A 24,250-nucleotide genomic window follows, 5' to 3' on the forward strand; every position below is an offset into this window, starting at 1 on the left:
TGGAATAATGATTCTGAAATGTGTATTTAAAAGTTTGTGTTTCCTCCACTTTGTAATCTGCTTCCACAACATTTCACAATGGCAACACTACCAAAAGCTTGCTGTAAAACCAGATTTTTACTCATCATATACTTAGGGACAATGCTAAAATCTTCTGGAACTGCAGAAAAAGGTTTGTAAACATAAAATATTGTTAATTCTTTTCAGTTTCATGAAGAGGTGAGCCACTATGAAATTTCTCAAAGCCTCTTTTGAAAAGTATAAAGACTATAAAGTCTATACCATTATTTTATGTATCTCTGAATTCCTTCAAGTGCTAAGGAGTTTTGTTGTGAAGTACCTATTTGTGATAGTCAATCTTGACACCAATTTAAAATTTGAATTGATGTGAGAAAATTGCTAAGTGTAAAACATTTCCAAGTGTCAAGCATTTTGATTGCTATGGTTACACTGTTTCTTCCAGTGACACATTGAAAGATCTTGCAATGCCATTAAAGAAAAATAACTTAAGAAACTGCTTCTACTGCGAGTGCTTATGGTTCGTGTAAAACTGAAGAAATGGGAAATTCTGAAATATGAAGTTACTAAAGCACATACCTGTATAAATGTCTTCTTCTTGGTGAGTCTTCTGTGCTGTGGAAATAACTGGAGGGGAAAAATAAAAGTGAATTGCACCATCAGAAGGGTGTTTAGAAGTGTCTCATGCAACAACATCTTCACTCATATTGCCATTTTCACAATCTTGTAAAAGCAAGGGAAGCTGAAATTGAGTTAGGAAAGGATACAGAGAGACACATCCCTGAGAGGCTCAAGGAATACATTGCACACTGCACTGCAATTAAAACCAGCAGGGAAAACTCCTGGTCATGTCAGTGGATCAAAAAGGGATCAAGTGATTAAGTTGAAGACATCCACCTTTTTACCTCAAGATTCATGGCTCAGAATTTCTTTTAAAGACCTTTCTTCTTTCTCTAGAGGAAGTTTTTACTTCTCTGGCCACATTTTTTTCTTTGCCCAGCTAGTCAGCCAGTCAGGGTTTGATGGGAGGCAGAGCATGAAGCTGAAGAACACTTTGTTCTCCTTGTTCTGTGCTGAGACTGTGCTGAGCTCCTCTCTGGATAATCAACACGGGCTCTGCTGTGCAGTGCCAGCTTCTGGAGGTAAAAGAGTGATGCTGCAGGAGCTGGCCAGCCTCAGTCCCCCCTGTGAAATCTGAATTAAACCCCCAGATGCATTTTGTGTGGAAAATGCTAGAGCACAGGAGCAAATGTAGCATCCCTGGGGTGAACAATGCCAGGAAGGGTTTCCATCCCTGCTGATCTGCACTTGCCTAGGCACACATCTTGATTGTACAAATTGTGGGTGGCATTTTCTGCTTGACTGGCCAGTTAAAATGCCAATAAGGCTTTGGTGCCAGTTTGCTACTTAGACCACCCCTGGAAGTGTTCAAGGCCAGGCTTGAGGGGGAACCTGGTCCAGTGGAAAATGTCCCTGCCCACAGCAGGGAGCTGGAGCTGGATGCTCTTTCTGCTCCATCCCAAGCCATTCTGTGATTCTATATTTCTATGATTTCCTATTATTCTGAAGCACTGTGCTCTAGATGATCACTCAAATTTTATTATATTCCAGAGGCTATTTGCTCAATTGTTCAGTGACCTTGAGTATCTGAGAGAACCTTGTATCCATCCAAAATTTTTCAGGAAAGGAATCTGTTATTTGATTCCAGAAGCTGTCTAAATACTTTCTTATGTAATTTCTCGAAGTGTATTTGAAATAGGGACTGTTTACAGAATTTATTTTAAGAGCATAAAGAGCAAGTGTGAAGAAGGGTGGGTTTGTTTTTCTAGTTTTTATTTTTTTTTCTAATTCTAACTAAATGCTTTTTTTTTTGCCTTTTTTTTTGCCCCCACTGCATTGGTATTTTTGCAGGTCAACAAAAGATTCTTTCCAAAACTGACTAAGTGTTTGATGAAAACAGGCTGCTTTCCTAGAGAGAGAAATATCAGAAGTTACAGCAGGAGAAATTACTCCTCTGCACAAATATATTCAACAGTCATAGAAAGAGAGGTTTGAACTGTGCAGATTATTCAAAACAGCACAAGATAAATGTAATGATGTGAGAGGTTAAGCCAAAATGGAGACAACTTCTGCTTTCTTATCCCCAGCTCCTGATGCTCACAGGTTTCAGGGCATACACAACACCTTTGTAACCAACCCAGAGCCCAGGGCTAAACAAAGGAAGTCTGATTTGTCAGGCCAAAGTTTACTTACATTTTCTGCCTCTTTTCATCATATGCCAGTATCTTTGTCACATCCCAATCTCCAGATGTAATGGCCTGTAAGTCATCATTGCTACTGTTGGGCTGCCAGAAAGAAAAGAGAAGTAGATTTCTTTATTGTTACAACTTCTGAAAAAGGGAGCTCTTCTTGCTCCATTGCCCATGACAAATAACCCAAATATCTGCAATTTCCACCACTACACCTGCCATTTCTGTGAATGTGCAGGCATAGAAATAACAGAGTCTGAATCATCTTAACCATGACTCTGCTGAAGATGATGGGGTAAATTTAGCCCAGAGCAACTTCAAACCCCTTCCTCTAATACAGGTGCCCATGTGCTTCTGTTGAATCTTTTATGGCAGGGTGGAGATTCACTTATCTACAACTAAGGTGGCATCACAAAAGCCAAACCAAAACAATAATAATGTTTGGAAAGAGACTGACCTTTTTCTTTGGAAATTCACATTATCTTATGCCCAAATGAAGCATCATTGGAGGTTTTCTTGTACGCAAAAGGTTTTTTTACCTCTACACCTCCCCATCTCATTGCTACAAGCACAGACACCACTTTTTACTGCTGTCTGCCTCAGGTGAGACCCAGAGCAGCAGCAGGGAGTTACCTGTGAGGATGACATGGCAATGTGGTAGAAATGCCCACGTCCTCCCTGGGGAATGGCCCGGACAAAGAAAAACTTCCGACCGTCCCTGGAAAAAATGGGCTCTTCATTCTGTAAAAACAGCAAAATTAAGGGGTGCATTAGTGTTAATGGGTTGTATTTAGAATTGCTCAGCACTCCAACACCCTTTAAAATTAATTCACAGCAAAATAGAAAGTGCTCTTCAATAGCAAGCTGAGGCAGACAAAGAGCCCACTGAAAACTGCAGGAAGTTTTGAGTTTTGCTTCTTGCTCTCGGGAAAGCAGACACCTTTCAGCTGGGGAAGGACAGGCAGCAAGGAGAGTTCCTTGGCTATGAAGTAAATTCCCATTTTCAAAGCCAAAATGCACATATACAGCTGGCTGCTTGGGGCACTTGGAGCCTTTAGGACTGGTGTGACAAACCCTGTTTAGCCTGCTGGAAGAACCTCTGTGTTCTTCCAAGGGAAACACAACTGAACAGCATCTGACTGCTGCCTTTTTCTACTGCCTTACAAATGCTTATCTCACTGAATTATTGATGAGGGAGAGGATCTCCTGCAGAACTCTTTGACACAGAGCTCCCAGGTGAACGTGGTGATTGACTTTTATTGGGTGACTGGAACTTCCACCCAGAGATAGAAGAGACTCAGCAGAAGGAAAATCAAGCACCACATGTGGCAAGCAAGCATCTCCTGGAAGGGAGCATTCTTTTTGTGAACAAGAGCCCTGAGGCACCTGAGAAGCCTCCACTACATGAAAAGGTTGAACAGGGAAGGCAGAAGGATGGTCCCTGTGGTGGGACTCAGGAGCATTGTACCAACAGGACCTACATGAAGCTAACTCCAAGTCTCAACTAATTGGGAGTGAACAATGAGCTGAACCTCTGCTGAAGCTGTGCTGTGATATCAGGATTGTCTGTGCCTGGATGGGCCTTTCCTTGGCTGGGCTTTGTGGACCCTTCTTTATCCAGGGCAATCACAAGGAGATTGTTGCCAGCCTCTCCTGGGTCCTCTGCAGTTCAGTGTTAATCAAAGCCCCTGAATTTCTGCTCGGCACATGCCAAGACACCACACTGAGCCAGCTGAAATCTGATTGCACATGGAGACTTATGGCACAGCCAAGGAATAAACATTTTTGTTTCCCATAAGCTAACACATTATTCTTACTCTACGTTCCTTTGCTCCTTTGTTCTTTACTGATTAATTCTTTTCTGCTGTTTATCAGATTTGTCAGTGCTCTATTAGGTGTTCAAACTGTTCTTTTTGCCTTTTATTTTCCCCTGCTTAGGTTTTCAGTGTGTTTTAAAATGTGCCCATTTGCAGCTCGTTGCAGCTCAATGAAATAATGGTTTCATTTATTTCTGACATCGTTCTGGAACCCGAAACACGAAACTCTATATTATTTCCAAATGTCTTTCATGACAGCAGAAACCTCACTGAATAATGACTGTGATAGCTCAGGCAAACCTTCTGCTGGACAGGTTTTCCTTTCCTGAGGTAGGTAGCAATGAGTTCACCCTCCATTTCTATATCTGTGCCTCCTGCATTATGTATTCCAGCAATATGTCTCTGCCAGTGAGAGCAGGCATTGTGCTGATGAGTTTGAGGTTCATTCAGAGCTACAGGGGACACAGGTTCATGGCACAGGTGACAGATGTGAGGATTTAGCACTGGGCTGATGAAACAAGACAGTCTGCTTGCATGTCTCATTGCTGGAAAGGCAAAACATGAATGAGGCAGAACTTTGTGACAGAGATGATGACTTACCCAGGGGGTAAATACAGAGACAGACTGAAATTCTCTTGGAACAGGGTTTTATAATTTAGGGAGCTACACTGGGCACATAATTAAAGGATTCTGCATGTGATATGAACTGTCAGAACCTTTTGTCAACTATTGTTGACTGAATCCCACAATAATAGAACAGGACAGCCCTCCTTGAAGATCAGTTTAGTGCAAGAAAAAGACAGTACTTTTACTATGCAGCAAATATGGAATGTTTGGAAGTTTTTGCCACAGGAGGATTGTAGCCCCAGCAGGAATCAGTAGGTGAAAAAAGGTATTGAAGAAACTCATGTTTCATTAATAGACTTTAAAGGATATGGGTATCATCTCAAATGTCTGTAATCTTTTTGTTGTAGATGATAGTGAAATGTGAGAAAGTTCTGCCACCAAGTACTTCAGCTTTATTGGAAAAGAGAAGGTGATGGGAGGCTGCTGGAGGGCTCAGAACCTCCTGGAGGGTTCAGTGCTGGGGCTCAGAGCTGCACAACTCAGCTCAGTGTATCTGCAAATGGTCAGGAGAAGAAAGCAAGGAGTGCCTCGGGGGCTTATCCCAAGTTGGGCAGAATCAGGATGGGTGAGGGGACAATGCTAAAGGCAGTCTGAGCTTCTGTAGGATCTAGAGAGGGGCACAAAGTGCTGGTGTAAAGAGCAACAACTAAAGAGAAAAAGGTAGAGTGCATTCAGTTGTGTTTGGAGAGGGATCACTGAGAATCACGGAATCTGCAGCCACCTGAGGAAGGCTCCTCTGGCAAAACAAGGGAGGATAAGGAGTGTGCAGGATGGTGGGGAGTGCACAGGTGGCTCTGACCTCGAGGATTTGCATGATCAAACACACACCAGGACAAATGTTTGAAAGAGAAATTATCTGATTTATGGTGAGCTGGAATAATGAAAGATTAGTGGGCACAGAAATACAGCTCCACCAAACCCACCCACACATGAACATGGGGAAAACAATCATCATATTTCAGCCCCACACATGGCAGCCCCAAACTGGTTTGTCTGTGCTCAACACACTCCCAGCCTCCTGCTCTTCTGCAGTGCCTCACATGCTCTTGGACACATTTCCCCACAGAAATTAGTGGTAAAGCAGATTCTTTGCATGTTGGTTTTGTTACTGACTGAGAGTTATACTTCCATGAGAATTATGATTTTCTGGTTCATCCTCAGGTTTTAAAAAGGAAACAAATTATTCTGAATAACTGGATCCTTTCCAATTGAGTCTCTGATGAATTTTCCCTTCCTCAGCAGTCTCCTGCCCTCTGTGTCTGACCCATCTTTGCCCAGATCCCAGAATTAATGATTTTGCTCTGTTGGCAAATTATTCTTTCAATGAAATGTCCCAATACTTCCTGTGTCACAGGCCCATGGCTCTGATAAACAGATAGGTGTGACATGAATTCTTTTAATCCCTTGCATATTGGTAAACACTTTGTTTAAATCCAACAAAGAAAACCCCCAGTGTGCATTGACTCTAGTGGGACAGTGGAGACACCTCCTCCTCAGGGCACAGGGGGAAAATCTCTTTCCATCTCCTGCAATACAGCCCCTGGGACAAGGCTGAGCTTCATCCTCATCCCTGTCCTCCTCCTCTTCTATGGCTGGGTGCCCCACACCTTTGGCCATCTCTGAAGCCATGGCAGCTGCACCAAAATCAGGGTCAACAACTGGAGAGGATCCCATGCCCCTGGGCACAGATCCCCTTCACTGGGTGAAATGGGAACTCTTCATTTAAGCACCAAAAAGATTCTTTGTAGGCAGGAGCTGTTTTTTTATCTCTGGTAGATGAATTTGAGTGTTTGAGTTATGGAACTCTGGGTCCTGTTTCTGCTGCTTCCTTTGTCTTTATGCCAAAATTAGGTCAATTATGGGATAATTGCATGGCAAGAAGGCTTTACAGAGTGAAAAAGTGGGTGTTTGCAAGTTCCTCTGAACTCTGTTTTTTTAAAAAAAATCTCTTTCATACCTCCTATTAACTACATGTAAGAATCATTACTGGGTTATCATGCAGGATTAAAGCAAGGGAGTAGTAAAAGAAAAGTGGTGCCAGGTTTTCATCACCTCCACCTTTTAAGAGAGTGAGTCTTTAGCTTCAGACTGAGGTCATCTAAAACAATGGGCAAATAGGACTGGAAAGAAAAATGCAACCCAAAGAAGCTGTTATCAGGGGAGGGCAGCCAGCCATGCAGGCTGTTTTGGAGGTTATAGGTCTCATAACAATTTTATGGTCTCCTGGTCCTGCCAACATCAATGCCAAAGACTGCAGCCTTTGGTGGAGTTGCTATTGCACCGTGGTTTCTAATTAAATCTTTTTTTTTTTGGGCCACATTCACAATTAAATAAATAAAACAATTAAATTGACAGTAAAGTTTATCATCAGCAGGTGCTCAGAAATTGCCTGATTTCTCCCTTGCTGAATCATTGCCTGTGCACGACCATCCCCAGTACTGCTGGAAAAAGGCTTCTTCACAGAAATTGAAACAAAATTGCTTACATCTATAATTAGTGTTTCAAACAGTTTGTGTATTTTAGCAGAAGTATGAGTGAAGTTTAGTCTGGCTCTTGTGCTCAGAAGTGCACAAGCAAGTGTATAAATAAAAGAAGTATAAACTTGCAGAGTCCCTGGACAGTTTTAGTGAACATGGCCCACCTCATCTGACAAAGAGTGACAGAGAATTTCTAGCAATTCCTGTGTAAATACAGTGTATTCCTCATTATACTTTGGGTAGTTTATTCTATTTTTCAGCTGCACGGGGGTGGCTGCATTATTTCTCCTTGCTTGTGTTGGAGAGAGACTCTCCAAAGATTTTGGACTTGCATAAAATATATCCATGAACTTGAGCCCAGAAGGAAACATGAGATTGTTTACTATGACCTTCCAAACACAGACTTTTAAATGCCACTGAGTCACCAAACTACTAAACAACAAAATTCAAATTTGTGGCTTTTATGCTTTGTCTCAGATCTCCCAGGATTTCAGACAGCTGAAAAAAGTCAACCCTGTCATCCTTGGAGACCCCCTCATGTATCTGTTGAGTATCTTGTCTCCTACTCCCAGCTGACTGTTTGTCCCTATTAAATTCCCAGGAAAAAGGTAAAACCGGTGCAAAAAACTCTTTCAAACCAGGCATATGGAGAATTTTGAAGGGGTATTTTAAAGAGCAAGGTAAGCAGCTGGATTCCTTGGTCCTGCTGACTTAAAATTGGGACTCTTCTCACAAGGAGGTCTTTGGGGTGGGCTGAACCCTGTGTGACCCCCCTGCCACCACCTCGGCTGTCTACAGAGGGGACAGGGCACCTGGCTCATTTGCAAACACTTTTATTAAAATGTCTCAACCAAGAAGTCCTCACCCTGAGCCAAGCCACACTCCTGAGCTCCTTCAGCAGCTGCCTGATGTGTAATTCATCTCCTTCTTGAAGAGTTAGTGGACCTAAACTAGCATTTCACATTTTCACATCATCCTCATAGTCAGGCACACATGCCATGAAAATACCTTTCCAGTTATCTAGATTAATGTGTCATAGAATAAAAGGCAAATATAGGAAATACAATTATCCCAGTAATCATGTTCAGTCAAAACTAGAATTTTAAGTAATTTTGTTGTCAGAAATACTGGCAAAAGAGCTATATGACTCTTCAGACTCCTACAAAAGCTTTTGAAGGATGCTATCAAATGTCTCCAAAGTCCATAGAAAATGTTATTTTAGTTTAGAACTGAGATGTCTGACTCATTTGGCTGTAATGAACACCCTTCTCTAACATTAAACTAAGAGTGTGCTCTCAAACTAAGCATATGCTTTTTGGAGATGTAGTAAAACAAAATGTATTTCCCTGGAGCAAGCCCATTAGAGACTGACAGGTCATTTACTTCAGATATGAGGATAAAGCACTGTCTTTTAATGTCTGTCTACATGGTAGGTGACTAAATAACAGCAGTGTAAAAACACAAGTTCTACTATACTGTATTAGTAATATAAAACACAGATTCTACTATAGTGCAGTAAATAGAAATGGGAGGATTATTTTACTGCTATTGCCTTCATACTTATAAAATAAATAATGCCAGTTAAGGACTTTGTTGTTGTTGTTGTTGTTTTTTTTTTTTAACATACAATATCTGGACAATTTAATTTCCCCTTGATTTGACTTGTCTTTTAAGCTTTTGTTTCCTACCCAAGCCAATACAGTCCTTATGAATGTAAAGAATATTTCAGCACCATTTTTACTGTATATCAGCAAAAGATTATTTGAGATGCTTGGAGCACAAAATCTATTTCCCCATAAAATGGATTCTCATGTGGATCACACACAGCCCATTGCTGCAGGACAGCCACTGAACAGAGGAGAGCATTGTTCTTGCTGTGAACTGATGAAGTGCCATTTCTACAGGGTCCTGGCTCCTCTGAACAGGCTGCGACAAAAATTTGAAATGCTTTAAATCTGGACTTGGAAAAATATATGAAACAAGGTCTTTTGTGACATGCTGCTCCCTGTCTGGCTTGAAAAACAGTTTGGTGTTGTGGCTGAATCGAGATCACAGCTTCTCTCTCAAAACCAGCTTCATTTAATATGAGGTCCCTTCACAAAGTGACTCCTGGGCTAGTGTTATATATGATATTTAAGTGACTCAACAGACTATCTGCATGATTTTGTCTCTGAATGGATAGAGATCCTCTCAATAAAATGACCAGAAAACAACCACAATAGTGTTTAAACTGTCATCATCAGTGTCAGGGCAGGGTATGAAGGATTGCCTCTGAGGCTGATGAGTCCTATACAGATACTGCCAGTGAGGGATTTCCCACCCACACCAGCTTTTCATCTCTTTTAAATACAAGTAAATTGCAGGCTAAGGACTATGGGACCTACCAGAGTGGATGGCATCTTTACTGAGAACTTGTTTGTTACTGAGCAGCTCTTTTCTGTTTTACAGATCATGCCATCTTCCAAGCAGCTCTCTCAAATCTGGAAATCAGATTTTTCTCTGATGGGGTAAAGCTCAGAGAAGCAATTATCCTACCAAAAACTTGACCACAAGGAGAAGATCACTCTTACCTGTCTGTGTAGCCAGGCATCGCTCTCATCTTCATGTTTCTAAAACACAAAAAGATCATTAATACCATACTTGTCATATATTATATTTTGCCTATCAATGCAGGAAGCTGTTGGATTGGAGTTGAAAAGTTGCTCAGAAATACAGAGAAACTGTTTAAATATGTGCTTCTGGAATGGAATCCAGTGGCTGCTTTCCTTGATTCTCCTTCCTGATGGATAAACATTGACTAGCTCAAGAAAGCATTTTACACATACAGACAGAACACATAAATCCACAAGATGTATTATTCCCCAAAGAAATAAATCTTCTTAAGAAGTAAATATAGGCTGAAATGAAAGTTATGAAGAAAAAACTTATCACCATGCTCTATGCACAGACTTGCATGATCCTTTTCAAGGGATGGGTGTATTAGTACAATTTTATGTAGTGGAAACACATGCCAGTTTAAATGATGGAATCTGCTAATGGAATGTGCTGATCTTATATCAATGTATTAGTATTAGTATTAGTGCATTTATAGAAGGGATTAATTAACTATAATTAAAGTATTTGTAGATTAGCATGAGCTAGTTTTAATGCTATTAAATACATATATTTATGTAGATAGAATGTTGCAAAGATATTTAGGTTGCAAATTGTTGCTTGTGTGTGGGTAAAGGTGATCAAGACAGGTAATCACTCCCCCTCAAACACACACTGAGTGTTCTTGGACTACTGCGTGTTAAAAAAAAATTAAAATCTGAACAATGTTTATGTTCTGTCTGCCTAAATTAAGGTGCTCCAGCTGGCTTTTCACCATGTCAAATAAGTGAAATAGTTCCTCCTTGCATGGGTTTTGGACACTGATGGCAAGTGACGCCTGTGCCAACCCCTCCTACCTTGGTGCAGACCCCCGTGGTGGCATCGCAGAGCGTCAGGATGGACACGTTCTGGGCCCTGTTCAGCCAGTTCACTGCCACCTTGGTGCTGGTGGCCCATTTCACCATGGTGATGTAGTAGTCCCTGCAAACACACACACACACAAACCAGATCACAACACGCCATCCTGAACTGCCACACGGCAGAGCAGCTGCTGCGGGCAAACAGGCCAGGAGAGAGCTGTGGTTTTAAAGAACATCGTGTCCTGATGTCTCTAGACTGCTTTATGTATGGATTTCAACCCCTAAAAATGACATTTTTAGGGCTGAGCAGGTGTTTTATCTGCCACTTCTGGAAGTTATTTTCAAAGAAGAGACAAATACGGAGATAAAGAATCATTGAAGCTATTCTGTCTTCCGAGAAGGATTGAACTGCCTGGAGCTACAAATTTATGCACAGGTGGAAAAGAAATTGCAAACCATTTCCATTCTGAGCACACTAAAGTGAGCTGACTCAGACCCATCACTATCAATGGTTGGGTTCTTGATGCTTATGAGAAGCTGATGGCCTCTGAGCGTGCTGGCTACACACCAAAGTATTCAGGAGTGTTGCATTAAAAGACAAATAGTAAGAAGGAGAGAGTTTGGAGTGGCACAGGGTTTCTGTAAATCAGATGCAGCTGGTTGCCATAAAGATCAGCAGAGATGGTTTGCATGAGCAAAACCACCCTCCTACACTGCCTGCACCATCTTAGTGCTGCACATTTTCAGGTTGTGATGATACCTGGAGTAAACCATGGGTGTGGGCTGCACAGTGCTGTAATTGATATCTTCAGGAAAAGTCCCATTCAATAGTCAGGACTGCAACCACCTGGGCTGGAAAACACAGGAATAAATTCACTGATGGTTGCCTTCTCAGAGCCAGGGCATGGTGCTACCAGATGTCCACCTCTGCAGCAACTCAGGGCTCCACCACTTCATCTGTAAGGCACAACTCTGGCTGAACTGCCAAAGCTGGTGGTGTTATAATATACTGCTGGGCCATGTGGGCCAAGACTTCCTTAAAGGATAATAAGACTTTTTACAGCATACAGTCTATAAAAAATTTATTAGTTCATTTGTTTGCTATAAAATATGTATAAGGAATTGTTGCTCTCGTTGGAAATAATGCTCTGTGTCACTGGAGAGCCCTTTGTGTTCTGGCAAGAGCTCCTGCATATACTGAAGAGAAAGGGCAAAAGCACAAAGGTTTGTTTGTCTAGAAATATAACAAGCTGGAAATTGATTTTGTACTTTTCAGTAATATTTAGTGCCTGAAATTGGCTGCAGGGAAAAGGAACAAAAGGCCTCAATGCTTGCATCCACTGCACTGGGGAGAAGGATATGCCCAGGTGAGACAACAGCAGTCTGAAAATTTAGAGCCTGAAATAAAATTGTAATTTTACTTTTCATCAGCAACAGTGTAGGCCCTAAGAGGAAAAAAAAAACGACACAGCAAAATTAAACTGTATAACTGTCTCTTCTTTCTCTCCAAAATGAACTGAGCAGATTCAGTCTCCCCAGAAAAGGAATGGGATTTTAGTACTTATTGTAGCTTGGAGCATTTTTTCTATAAATCCAATTTGAAGTTTCAAGGACACATATTCAACTTTTACATCCCTCTCACTGTTTGAACACAGGAGCCACAGTTCTTTCTCAGGAACTTTTGATTATTATTTTAGGTGAATCATGGTCTTCCCTACCACCCCAGAGAAGGGCATGGAGTCTCAATTCCCCTCTGAACGCTCTTCCAGTCATCAAGACCACAGATAACCCAGCCCACAGATAACTGCAGATACCTGGATAGCCATTATTCTAGTTATTGAGTAGTGTGGGGTCTTTCATTTTATTTACTTCCCTTCACATCTCTTCTATAGGACACCCAAGTTTTATGGTTCTCATTTTGCAGAGGAAAATGAGACAAGAAGGTGTGATTCATCTCAGCTAATGTTCAACATCTGCTGCTCCTGCAGCTGCACTGGTTGAGCAGCCAGTGGAGAGGAAAGGGAAATCAGAGCAATTCCCAAGCCCTCTCTGCCTGACCTGTGCCACATTTTATGTGGAGCTGATCTAAGGGAGAACCTGTTTCTTCCAGGGAACAAAATCCATACCAGCAGGTCCTTGACCACTGCATTTACAGACATCCACATCAGAGCAAAACGGAAGGGACACCTTGTCTGAGCCCTGTCAGGAAGGGTGAAGCCATCCTGGGTTTTGCAATGGATTTCCACATTCCAGTAAAGACATTTTTGGTTTGGTTTGAATCCTCTGAGACTGAGATATTTGAGCAGCAGCCTTGTTCATGCCCCAGCTTTCCATGGCTGCTTCCTGGAGGCAGGAATCCCAAACATGAGGTGTGACTCTATGATATGAATACCTGCAGTGTGGCCATGGTGACAAAGCCACAAGCAGCACAAAGAACAGACAGGGATTTATTACAGGCCAAGGGACAGACAGCAGCCCATGGTCCCTGGGCACAGACAGTGCCTCTAATCCAGACTGGGCTTGTCTGAGTTTTTCCATTATTCATTTGTTTCTGGCCCATGGAAGGGCCAGTGATGATTTCTGCACTTGAGGGAGACAATATCATCCCTCAATTTGCCACCTGAGATGCAAATATGGGAAATAAGCTGGGTGATGATCCAGTTCTGACCATCTGCAGATGAAACTCTTGAGATCCAGTGGTTTTCACCAAAATAAAAAATGCCTGTCAGGCATTAAATGTTATAGTTCTACTTTTCACTCTTCAATTTCTACCCCTTCCCTTCACTTTCCTTTTTTCACAGAAGAGCATGGCATTGGAGAAAACTTGACAAAAATTTTCAGAATGAAAGATATTTAAAAAGGACAAGTGATAAATATTGTACATTTCACCCCAAATATGTTTTCCCATCATCAGCTTTGCTTTGTTTTTCTCTTGGATTTTTTTTTAAATTTGTTTTGTTTTGGTTTTACTGAAAAGTATCCAAATTCTGTGAAAAAAATCTGTGGAAAATTTCTTCTTTCAATTTTGAAAGGAGAAGGCTATGGCATATCTCCACTTTATTCTCAGCTTTATTAATTGTACTAAATCACTTTGCTCCAGATAAAAAGAACACGAAATGCCACTCTGTCCATATATCATCTGCACTGAGCACACTGAAATGCTTCAGATAGGATGTGTCTGCTGGAAGATCCTTATCACCAGCTTCCCCTGCCTTCTTGAAACTCCCTTCTGTAACTGAATGTACAGTACATCCCTCTTGCCTATTTTAATAACATTTTATCACACTAATCTTCTCATTTCAGAAAACATATGCATAATGAAAATACACCCCTATTGCTCTGGCAGCACTACTTCTATCATCCCTAGAGATGGCAATTGCCATGGTTTTGATGAAATATACAGGCACTAATTAATTATGATGTATTTTGCATCATTTTGCAATATTGATTGCAACTAAATAAATTATGGCCACCCATAACTATATAGAACAAATTTACGAACAACACTTGGATCCTGCAGTCAGAAGTTATTGCTGTAATTAAAAGCTTTCTCAGTCTCTCTGTTTACAGAGAATGCTACCAAAAGAGAAATTATATTGCTCAGGAGCCACCATTCTGTTACTGTGATGGGGATACTGTGATCCTGAATTCCCACTTGCTGTACACAGGTCTGGAGTTGTATTTATGAAAGGCAAACACCCATTTTGTTTGGCCACAGGTCATACATCTTTTGCATAAATGTGTTTGGATTATTTCATAATTATTCAGTGTAAACCTGTTCTAATATAATGTTCTATAAAATACATGTAAAAAGACAAGTAAATGGGGAAAAAAAAAAGCAGATTTAAACAAAATGAAACTTTTTTCATAGCAGCACAGAAAGGTCCAGTGTTAAAAACTGTAAAATTATCTTGAAAAACTCCAAGGGAACTGAGGCCAGCATTGAAGGGTGAGAAAGCACCTACCTCATCCTCTGATCATCTGGGGGAGTCATTTCCAGGTCATGAGTGGGTCCATTCAGGCCAATCACGTGCAAAGAAATAGTTGGATTTTCCATTCCAGCCTGGATTTTAGAAAAGAATAAATTACCATATCATGTACAACACCGACTGGTTTTGATTTATTGTGTCCCCATGGATTATGAAAAGCATTCCCATTGAACAGGATATGGATTGGACTGCTGTGGTCTTTCACAGGGAGGCTGCAAATCTAGGGATGTGGCACAGAGGTGTGGAGAGGTTGGCAGGCACAAAAAAGGGCAATTTTACTCAGGACACTTCAAACCTTAATAAAAAATCCTACTTTTCATGGCAACTAGAAACTTTGCTATTTCCTGCACCTTTTGACAAAAGATTGTCTAATAGGATGATGGTTGATATAGTGAAATACTGATTCATTTTGTACTGTAGGAAAGGGCATCTCCTGCTGAACCATTGATTTTCACAAAACCTGAATATTTGTGGGTATCTCTCCTGCTAAATTATGCTTCAATTTGAACCAGCATGTGAGGTCTTAGGCAACCAGTGCTTAAAGCAAGAAACCCATAAGGGATGAGTGCAGCAGACCCCCCTGTGCTGCTTTAGAGCAGGAAATTACAGCAATACCAGCAGCAGTGAGTCTGTGTCACTGCTGTGCACTCCCTGCAGGTCTGCAGTCAAGGGCAGACTGGCTCTTCAGATTTTTGTGTCTTTCAGGCACAGCAAACCTCTAAAACCAATGTCTCCTCTGACATTAGACCATCCTGGATATTCTAAGGAAGCCCAACTACTACATTTTCCTTCTATACAAAAGTGAATCTATGTAAATATAGAATGTATGTATGTATGTATGTATGGATCTATCTATCTATCTATCTATCTATCTATCTATCTATCTATCTATCTATCATCTTTATCTATCATCTTTATCTATCTGTCTATCTATCTATCTATCTATCTCTCTCTCTCTCTCTCTCTCTATCTCTCTATCATCTATATCTATCTATCATCTATATCTATCCATCCATCCATCCATCTAAAATCTAAACATAGAAATGTATCTAAATATAGAAACATGTCTAAATATAGACACATATCCAAACACAGAAATAAAGAAATGCCAAGCCCTCAGACATCAACAGCCCCATCCTGGAGACAAGCCCACAGGTAACATCCAACTTCCACCTGTTCCAGCACGGAAGCACAATTGCTTTTGTGTGTGTAAAAAGCAAGGATTTTTAAAATTTATTTTCATTGCACACAGAGTTACTAATTCTCATAGAAGCAGAAATGTGCAATTTTACAAATGCAGCTAAAGAATATGCTAAATGCACATTTGCTGAGGAGCAGCTGATCTGTTTATTTTCATTGCTTATGAGCGTGCATTATTAGTCTCCTGTCTGAGCCTGGAAATAAACAATTATTTATTTCTGATAGAGCAGCAGAACTGATTTTTTAAATTTTCTCTTACCTTTGGATAATGGTAAGTTTTAACAGTAGGGTAAAGCATGCCTGTATATATTGGGATCTCCATGGTGGGGACTCTGGAGGCATTAATTGTTGCATATGCCAACCTGGTGCCATCAGGAGACCACCAATGAGCAATGTGAGTCTTCAAGATCTCCTCTAATTAAAAAAAAAAAAAGACAGAACAAAAAAGAAAAGGCTATTAGAGGTAAATTACTAGTTAGCAATAAATGAAAGAAAGCAGATATGAAAATCCCAGTCTAATCACAGCACAGGGAGGATGCCACAGGAATATCAATCAAAAATACTCATCAAATTATGCCATATACACAAATGAGCACAATTGATAACAATTACTCTGTATTTATAGGTTATTAGGCTTAATTACCTTTGCTGAAGAAACATCAAATTATTCATATTAGTACACACACTCATGACAGCATAAAAGGCACTGCTGCTCCTGCCATGTGTCCTGCACATGATTAGGGTTCACAACACCAGACTAGACACATATCAATCAATTTAAACAATGTTTATACAAGTGCTTCAGCAACAATTTAAATATTCCTAAATTCTGTTGCCAGTTGGGAATAAATAAATATAAAAATTCTTTGTAATTTGTGAAAGGCTGGAACTTCAAAACAAAGTACCAAGCCATAGTCTGTGCCTTTGATACCATCTTGACTTTTATCCCTATTTAATTTTTTTAATCACTTTTGCAAGGCAATTTGCCATAAGTAGCCAGGATTAGAGACTGACCCTTTATACCACTGAAATTTGGGATTTTTGAGATTTCAGTAATATAATTACCAATGAAAAGGTGCTCAGAAAAATGCCCATGCAAACATGTCAGAGTTCAAGTATGTAAGGAGAAAACTATATTGCCATCATGTGAAATTATTTTTAATACTGGCAGAACCTAGTTCTTATTAAATTCGGATTCAAATTTAAATAACTGCTATTTTCTAATACTTTTCATATAATTGAATGTCCTTCATTGTAAAGATGAGTTCATCTTACAGATCTGCAGAAAAGCTATAAAATTCACTCTTGTTCCAAAGTGTCTCCAGTTACTGACATTTGGAAGACATTAACTTGGCGTTTTAAACCTCCCATTTTGTGAAAGACAATAATGTAATACATTTTCATTAAGAGGCTTAATATCATGTGAGTCATTCCTATTTAAACCACCAGAAGGGCTTGCATATGCTGTACAGATTGATGGGCAGGAAGATGGGCCCCATTACTTTAATGTGAGAATAAAAATTAGAGAGGCTACAGAGTGTTTCTAAGCCTTCACCATGAAGTTCTGCTACACAGGTCCAAGCAGCTCCAATATCTGCTGCCATCACTGGTTATTGGAAAAAGGGATGAGGATTTCCTGAGTTCAGACCCACCAGGTTTGTACAGCACCCTCTGATGACCCCCCAGTCCAACCAAGACATCCCTCTGGTCTGAAGAGTAAAAACCCACCAGACACTGTTTAATTTAAAAAAAAAATTAAAATTGGATGAGCAGTCCTTGGAGACCAGACAATTATATTCATTACAGGGTAAATAAACACTTTTGTAATCAAGACTTGCATATGGCTTGGAATAAAACTCAAGGCAACATCAGAAAGGGTGCAAGGGAAAATTCATCCTATATACATATGGTTTTCAGAAATAACAAATTAATTAATCAATTCTTAATGGCAGCATGGAAGTGGGGTTTTCAAAGATATTTAGGAAGTTACAAAATGTTTCATGGGAAAGCACATCTGGCAAATTTGCTTTGCTGCATTGTCCCACCTGTTATATGTACATTTAAAGGATTCTGCTTTTGACTTTTATATCGGTTGCCCATTAAAAAGATAATGAAGAGCATAAAGGAAAAGGAGTAAAGATGGATGGCACATGAATCACTGACATTTTAACATTAATTAGGAATGACTTTATTCAGCAAACATTTTCTCCAGGATCTCAGACTTAATGAAGCAGTTCTGCTGAAGGTCACATACCCAGAAAGGTTTTAGTGCAGGTTTTGTGGTTCTCTGTTAATGAGATTTAATTGAGTGAACCTTTGCCTTGAAACAAAGCCAGGACCTTGCTGCTATTAGAGAGAACAGTTAGTTTTAGCAAACCAGAGAAATATTCTCGTGGACTACAGAATGGATTAGTACCAGAAAGTTCTTTCTGCTGAAAGAAAAAATGATTTGCAGACAATTTGCTCTTGTAGACAGTTTATTCATTGTGTTTGTATTTAGCACAAGCTCTGAAAATCAGATTCATTCAAAACTGCTGAGTTTTTCTAAAGCCAGTTCAGATCCTGCCTCATGTGTGAAAAAACAGATTCTCCTTGTACACCAAAGCCCCTCTACATATTTGGATCATGACCTCCTGACTAAGAGCATGAAGTGACAATTGGTCAAAACTTTTGCCCTCTTCCCCAGAGCTGGCAGTCACTGAGTGCCTCATGATGTCAGGATGCTGTGAGTGAGCTGCTGAGATTCCTCACAGTCAGATCCTGCTGCCTTTGTGCTCTTTCTTTCTCCACAGCTTTGCCTGCCAGCCCCTACAGGGCATGCAAACTTGAAAAATAGTGAGAATAAAGTGTGTGGCTGCCTTAGCTGAACAAGGGCTGTTCAGATCTGCTGGCTGGCTTCAAGCACAGGGTTTGACACAAGTTATTCCATCTTGGCACATTCAGTAATGAATCACTCTGAAACAGCAGGATGACCCTGCTCTTGAGTAGTGACTCTTCAGTGGGGACATGTATTAGCCAGTGATGTGTTTGTGCTCAGGTAATGTTACAGGTGTGTATTTCAATCCTTTTTTCTAGTTGAGTATGGCCCAATTAAATGATCATTTCAAAGCTGTGTGAAACCAAGAGTCTTCTAAATTACCAGACCCTCAGGAAGAGAATTTGAAGTCCTAGGTCAGAGTATATTCAGTGACAACTGGGTATGTATCCCTCTTAGAGAGACTTCAATATCATTGGAGGAGAAAAGCAGCTGGAGGAAATAACTGAGGTGTGATGAGAGGAATGCCCTCTGAGCTGAATTCAAGTTTGCTGCATTTGTGAATTTTGTGGGTGGCTGTCTTTGGGATCAAGACCTGAGCAATGCCCAGAGTGAGCCAGGCTGCCCAAAGAGGGAGTGCCATGTCTTCTGAAGGATGTGTTTCCTGGGAGAAGCTCTCCTACTCACCATCAGGGAGCAGAAGAAGTCCCTGGTGGTGGTTCTCAGCTGCCAAGTAACAAGCCGTGGTTAATAAGGGATTGGATGCAGCATTTGGCTATGATACCATGTGGGTAATCCCTGGAAACACTGGAATCCCTGAACAGTGGATCAGAAATTGGGTGGACATTTCTAGTAGGTCTGTCATCCAAAATTAGCCCAGCACGTGTAAAGTTAAGCGGCCACCAGATTGTTTCAAACTGCAATTTAATTCCAGCTCACTTGCAAGAGCAGTGAAATGGGAGACTTTCATCTCACTTCAGGTAACAAACTTCTCAAGGAATCACAGCAAATGAATCTGGAAGAGACCCCAAAAATCCTCTGGCTCGTTCCTCCATGGACAATACCCACCCCAATCCTGTAAGGACCTTCACAAGTGGATTTTGCTATTCCTTGTGATACTTGTATAGCAGCTTTAGCCATAGAACTCAAACATTTATAATTATCATGTCCACCTCTGTCTAAGCACTGAACAGTCCAGTGAAGTGCATTCAGACCTCTGAACTCCTTGATAGACTCAATGCAGGGAAAAGCACCAGGCTTTAATTTTATGCCAGCTCTGTGGCAACCAGCAGGTTCTGGATAAAAAAGCTGTTGTATGCACCACATTTGGAAATCCACAGAGATGGTTTTAATGTTCTGAACCATAATCCGCCACTGGGGCATTTCTAAAGACATTTCCATGACAAATCCTCTTCCCAGGCTTGCCCAGAGCTTTAGACTGGCAGAGTTCTTCTTTGCTAATAAACAGATGTAAATGCCATGGCCATGGAGGTTTCTTCGTGCTTTTCTAAAATCCAGCTAGTTCTGTAGCCTTTGTCCATCCTGAGCCATAGTTGTGAATTTTGCCTTTCTGCTGAAGGTGGCAAAGTTCTGGCTTGCTGTTTGGAAAAGATGAAGCCTTCACCAGTGACTGACTGAGAAATCCATTGGCAGCTTAGGGGTTACTTCCAATGATATCAGGAGAAAAAATATAATTTACAAGTAAAAAAAAAACCAACCTTTTCCTGGGCCTTCTTGTTAGAAGACACAAATAACCTGTAATTTTTAAGTGTGAATTAACAAAAAGGGAGACTTGCACAAGAAGACAAAGATGCTTGGCCAGGCCAATCCTCCGACAGTCTAACCTGTACCACTGCCACTCTTTTCTCTCACTAAAAATAAAATAAATAAAAAACTCGAAGACATCAGCAATTTAAGGTTCAAAAGCTCTCAGGACCAGTGTTATTTATTGCTGATTTGGTAAATTACAGCAATTCTGGGGAGCATAACCAATGGTTCTGTTTGTGTGATGTACTGTAGCTGATACTCAGATCATGAAGTATTTGGTGTGCTGAAGACATTTTGCTGTTTTATTAAAACTGTTAATAAAAAGGAGTTTCAAGCAAAATGAAATTAAAGCCTGACATAAAGGCCATGGTTTACGTTGGGAAAGAAAGCTCAAAAGAAATTGTCAGTAGGATGCATCAAAAGAACATGAGAGGAAGAGAGATCAGAGAACAGCAAGAGGGTCTAGGAAAGGAGAAAACAAAGAGTACTGAGATAGTGAAACCCCAAGGGTTCTCATAGAAACATCAAATAAATACAAATGCTTATTTGACAGCTGCCATCTGTTTTAAAATCAATTACTAGATCATCTCAAAGCACCGACCACATGTCCAAATCGATTACTATTGTAGAGTGTGAAAGCAAGTATTTTTAGCCAGTTAGGGAAAACTCATTGTTCATATTCTCCTTTACTGACATGTTTCAGGGATGGCTGAGGAAAATGACCTTTTATTCTAGGCAACCAAATTTTTCTCTCAGTTTCTGTAGTGTAGGTCTCTATTGACTTCCATTAAATCATTGAAATAGATATAAAATGAGTGTAAAAAAGTATTTAAGTGTATGCAAATAGTATAAAACTGGTTTAGATTACCATACCCAATCTACATTTTCCTGTGTTGACATTATTTTGTGCTGATGTCAGCACGGCTGCACTGCTGCACTATTGATTTCAGAGCAATTAATCCTCTTTCACAGTTGTCTAATTGAGCCAGGTGGAAAAAAAATTGCAATTTTGAAGGGTTGCTGAACAATTCAACAACCTCTTGCAGAAAACATAAAAATTTATGTGGCTGAGGTCAAACTATGGGCTCAGCCCAATTTCACAGTTCCTGACACTGAGATTAGCTTAGCTGGTCAGAGCATGGTGCTGATAACACCACGGGTGTGGGTTTGATCCCTGTGCAGGCCATTTTGAACTCAGTGATCCCTGTGGGTCCCTTCCAACTCAGAATATCCTGTGAATCTGTATGCAAACAACAACCCTTCTCACCCTGCTCGTGCTCTTGTCCAAGAGATCCGTAAGAAAAATGAGCTGCAATGCTCCCAGAGATCCTTAGGAAAAACAAGCTGCAATGCTCACCCCTGTGACCCTTTATTCCTACCCAGAACACAGAGTCTCCTCTGCCACTGACAGGCAACAAGCTCAGGAAGAATAAACTGTTTCTTGCTTTTATGGCATTCTCGAGGATGTGCTTCAGAGAGTGCTTGATAAACCCCAAACCCTTGATCCAAAATCTCATGGTGGAGGGCAAGCAGCTCCCATGGGTTTTTGCAGCCAGGAGAGGGTGGCAGCCCCTCATCTCAGGGAAAGGAGCCCAGCCAGGGGCTCAGATGAAATGAAAACACTACATCTCCTCAAGAACAGGGAAGGTGAGGGCTGCAAGTGTCATTAGCTCCTCTTAATCACCTGCTTTAATTGCTTGAACACTGGTTGTTTTCTGCTCAGAATGTCGTGCTGAGACAGCAGGAGAGGGTTTGGCCAGTGCTTTTGCCTCCCTGGTTGCCAGATGCTGAGGGCCAGCAGAGAGGTTCATTTCAGCAGGGTGGTTCATTTTGGGCACAGAGGAAAACCACTCTTCATCTGTTCTGTGTGGTCAGCAGGATCATGTCCTGCCTCCACATCTCTGCTGTGCAGCCTGAGCCAAGCCCAGGCTTGGCAAAGAAGCAAACCCCACTAGATGTGGACACAAATGGGCTGTGGTCCACCTGCACTGCTGCGAGATGGAGCTGCTCTGGGTCACAACTCCACAAGCTGCAGTGCTCTGGAAGCAGACAAGTCACTGTGGGATGCTCGCTGGTACCTGGCCAGGATCCCCGAGGTAACGCGCAGGAATGAAGGGCAGTGTCCAGCAAAGCCTGAGTGTGCACATCAGAGGCAAATCTGCCAGGGAGCATGGCCAAATCCTGCCCACTCCAACCTGGCCTCCTCATCCACACTCCCAACTACCAGCAGGAGCCACCAATGTTTCTCTAGAGCAAGCTTTAGGGCACCCATCCCCAAGAAGCAGGACGAGATCATGTTAGCATGGGATCAAGCTCCTGACAGACAGAAGAGATTTTCTGAGGCTATTAAATTCACCCTATTTTGAAACTGTTATTTTAATGTGGTTTGCTTGTTTTGGTTTTGGTTTTATTTGTTTGGTTTTTTTCCCCTGACCCATTGATTCTTCTGACTTGTTGTGTTTCCAACACTAAAGGATTCTGTGCTTGCCATATGAGTCAGGGCATTAGGAATGTTGTTTATAAGGTTATTGGCAAGTAGCTGCCAGAGCTTCTTGACTGTTTGATTTGCTTGGGGGCTTCAAAAGCTGGATTTATTGAACACCTGCCTGATCCTATCTTCAGGTACACCTCTGCAGAATACACACAGGAGGCCAAGCTCAGACTGTAATAACTAAGAAATCATGAATGTTTAAAATCTCCCTCAGTCATGCAAATGCATTTGTTGGAAAAAAGCCCAAATCAACCACCTAACAAAACAGATACACACAAGTATGAGATGTCATCTGAGACATACAGGTGGATTCTTACAAAAAAAAAAAAAAATTCAGCTATTTGAAAATAGTCAGTGTCTCCTCCAGGCCACCTTCACATTGTGACACACTGAGTGCACTCAGCTCTGCAAATCCCACTTGAGGAACAAAAGGCCATGGAGAGGAGCTGTCCTCCAGGTTTCACATGGATCCTGGGTGCCCAGCAGGAGCAATGAGCAATCCTCAGGAGGTTTGGCACCTCTCCAGAGCCATCCCAGCAGCCAGGCAGAGTTCAGGACTCATACACAAAGCCATACTACCCTGTTGGCACATCAGTATTTTGGGGCCTGATTTTTAATAAAAGCTGTCCTCTTTCAAATAAACACGCCATAAAAATGTTGAGTTGCCTCCACATCCTCCCTCTCCTCTTTTTAGAAGTTTCTTTCTCTGTGCTTCTGGGTTTTTGTCACCTGTACCCCATCCTTAGGAATCCTTTACTGTCAAAAGCATTAATGATTAATGCTCACTGCTGCTCCTAACAATTAGCAAGTGTCCTTTGGTTGTGTGAGTCATTCTCAGTGTCAGTAACAGCCTTTGGACCACGGTGACAAGACTGACGTGCAGGGCTGTGATCTGTCAGGATGTCCAGGTGTAATAATGGAAATGGGGTTTGAATTATGAAAATAGAAATATTAGCCATCCCACCCTCAGCTATTCACATTCCCGGCACTCACTCCAAAGAGCAAATGCATCTAGGAAGCCCATCTGCAGTGAGAAACTGCTGTCTGCCACTAATGTACAATAAGAATGTGTTTTTCCATCACCTGGCACAAAACTTAAACCCACAGCCTGTTGTCAGCTCTTTGTGAAAGCCTGTTAGTAAAGGCACTAAATCTGTAGAAGCATTTCCTGGCAGAACTCTTCTGAGCAATTTGCAGTGTGGGTCACTGATGTGAGTGAACGCTCACTGCAAGGTCCTGTTGTACCTTCTCAGTTGCTAAGGACCCAGAGCAGACAGAATTCACATGGCCCAAATGAAGCAGGGTTCCTTACAGACAAATCCTTTTCTTCTTTACCCTTCTGGTGCCACTGAACAGGTTGCTATGGCTGGAAATACAATTTGCTTATCTGTGCAATGCAGTGAGACAA

General features: G+C 41.2%; 1 protein-coding gene across 1 annotated transcript in view; it reads right to left on the reverse strand.

Annotated features, from left to right (window-relative positions):
* DPP6 (dipeptidyl peptidase like 6) overlaps nucleotides 1–24,250 on the reverse strand; it is a gene marked incomplete at its 5' end in the record, with an annotated part of 404,621 nt that overhangs the window by 36,729 nt on the left and 343,642 nt on the right. The window contains 7 exons of the mRNA XM_084224866.1: nucleotides 598–645; nucleotides 2,272–2,363; nucleotides 2,901–3,008; nucleotides 9,759–9,797; nucleotides 10,638–10,761; nucleotides 14,606–14,703; nucleotides 16,089–16,243. Coding sequence (XP_084080992.1) covers nucleotides 598–645; nucleotides 2,272–2,363; nucleotides 2,901–3,008; nucleotides 9,759–9,797; nucleotides 10,638–10,761; nucleotides 14,606–14,703; nucleotides 16,089–16,243 — 664 coding nt within the window. The remainder of the gene's footprint in view (nucleotides 1–597; nucleotides 646–2,271; nucleotides 2,364–2,900; nucleotides 3,009–9,758; nucleotides 9,798–10,637; nucleotides 10,762–14,605; nucleotides 14,704–16,088; nucleotides 16,244–24,250) is intronic.

This window comes from Fringilla coelebs, assembly GCF_963513975.1.
Source record: "Fringilla coelebs genome assembly, chromosome: 1".
NCBI classification, from domain to species: Eukaryota; Metazoa; Chordata; class Aves; order Passeriformes; family Fringillidae; genus Fringilla; species Fringilla coelebs.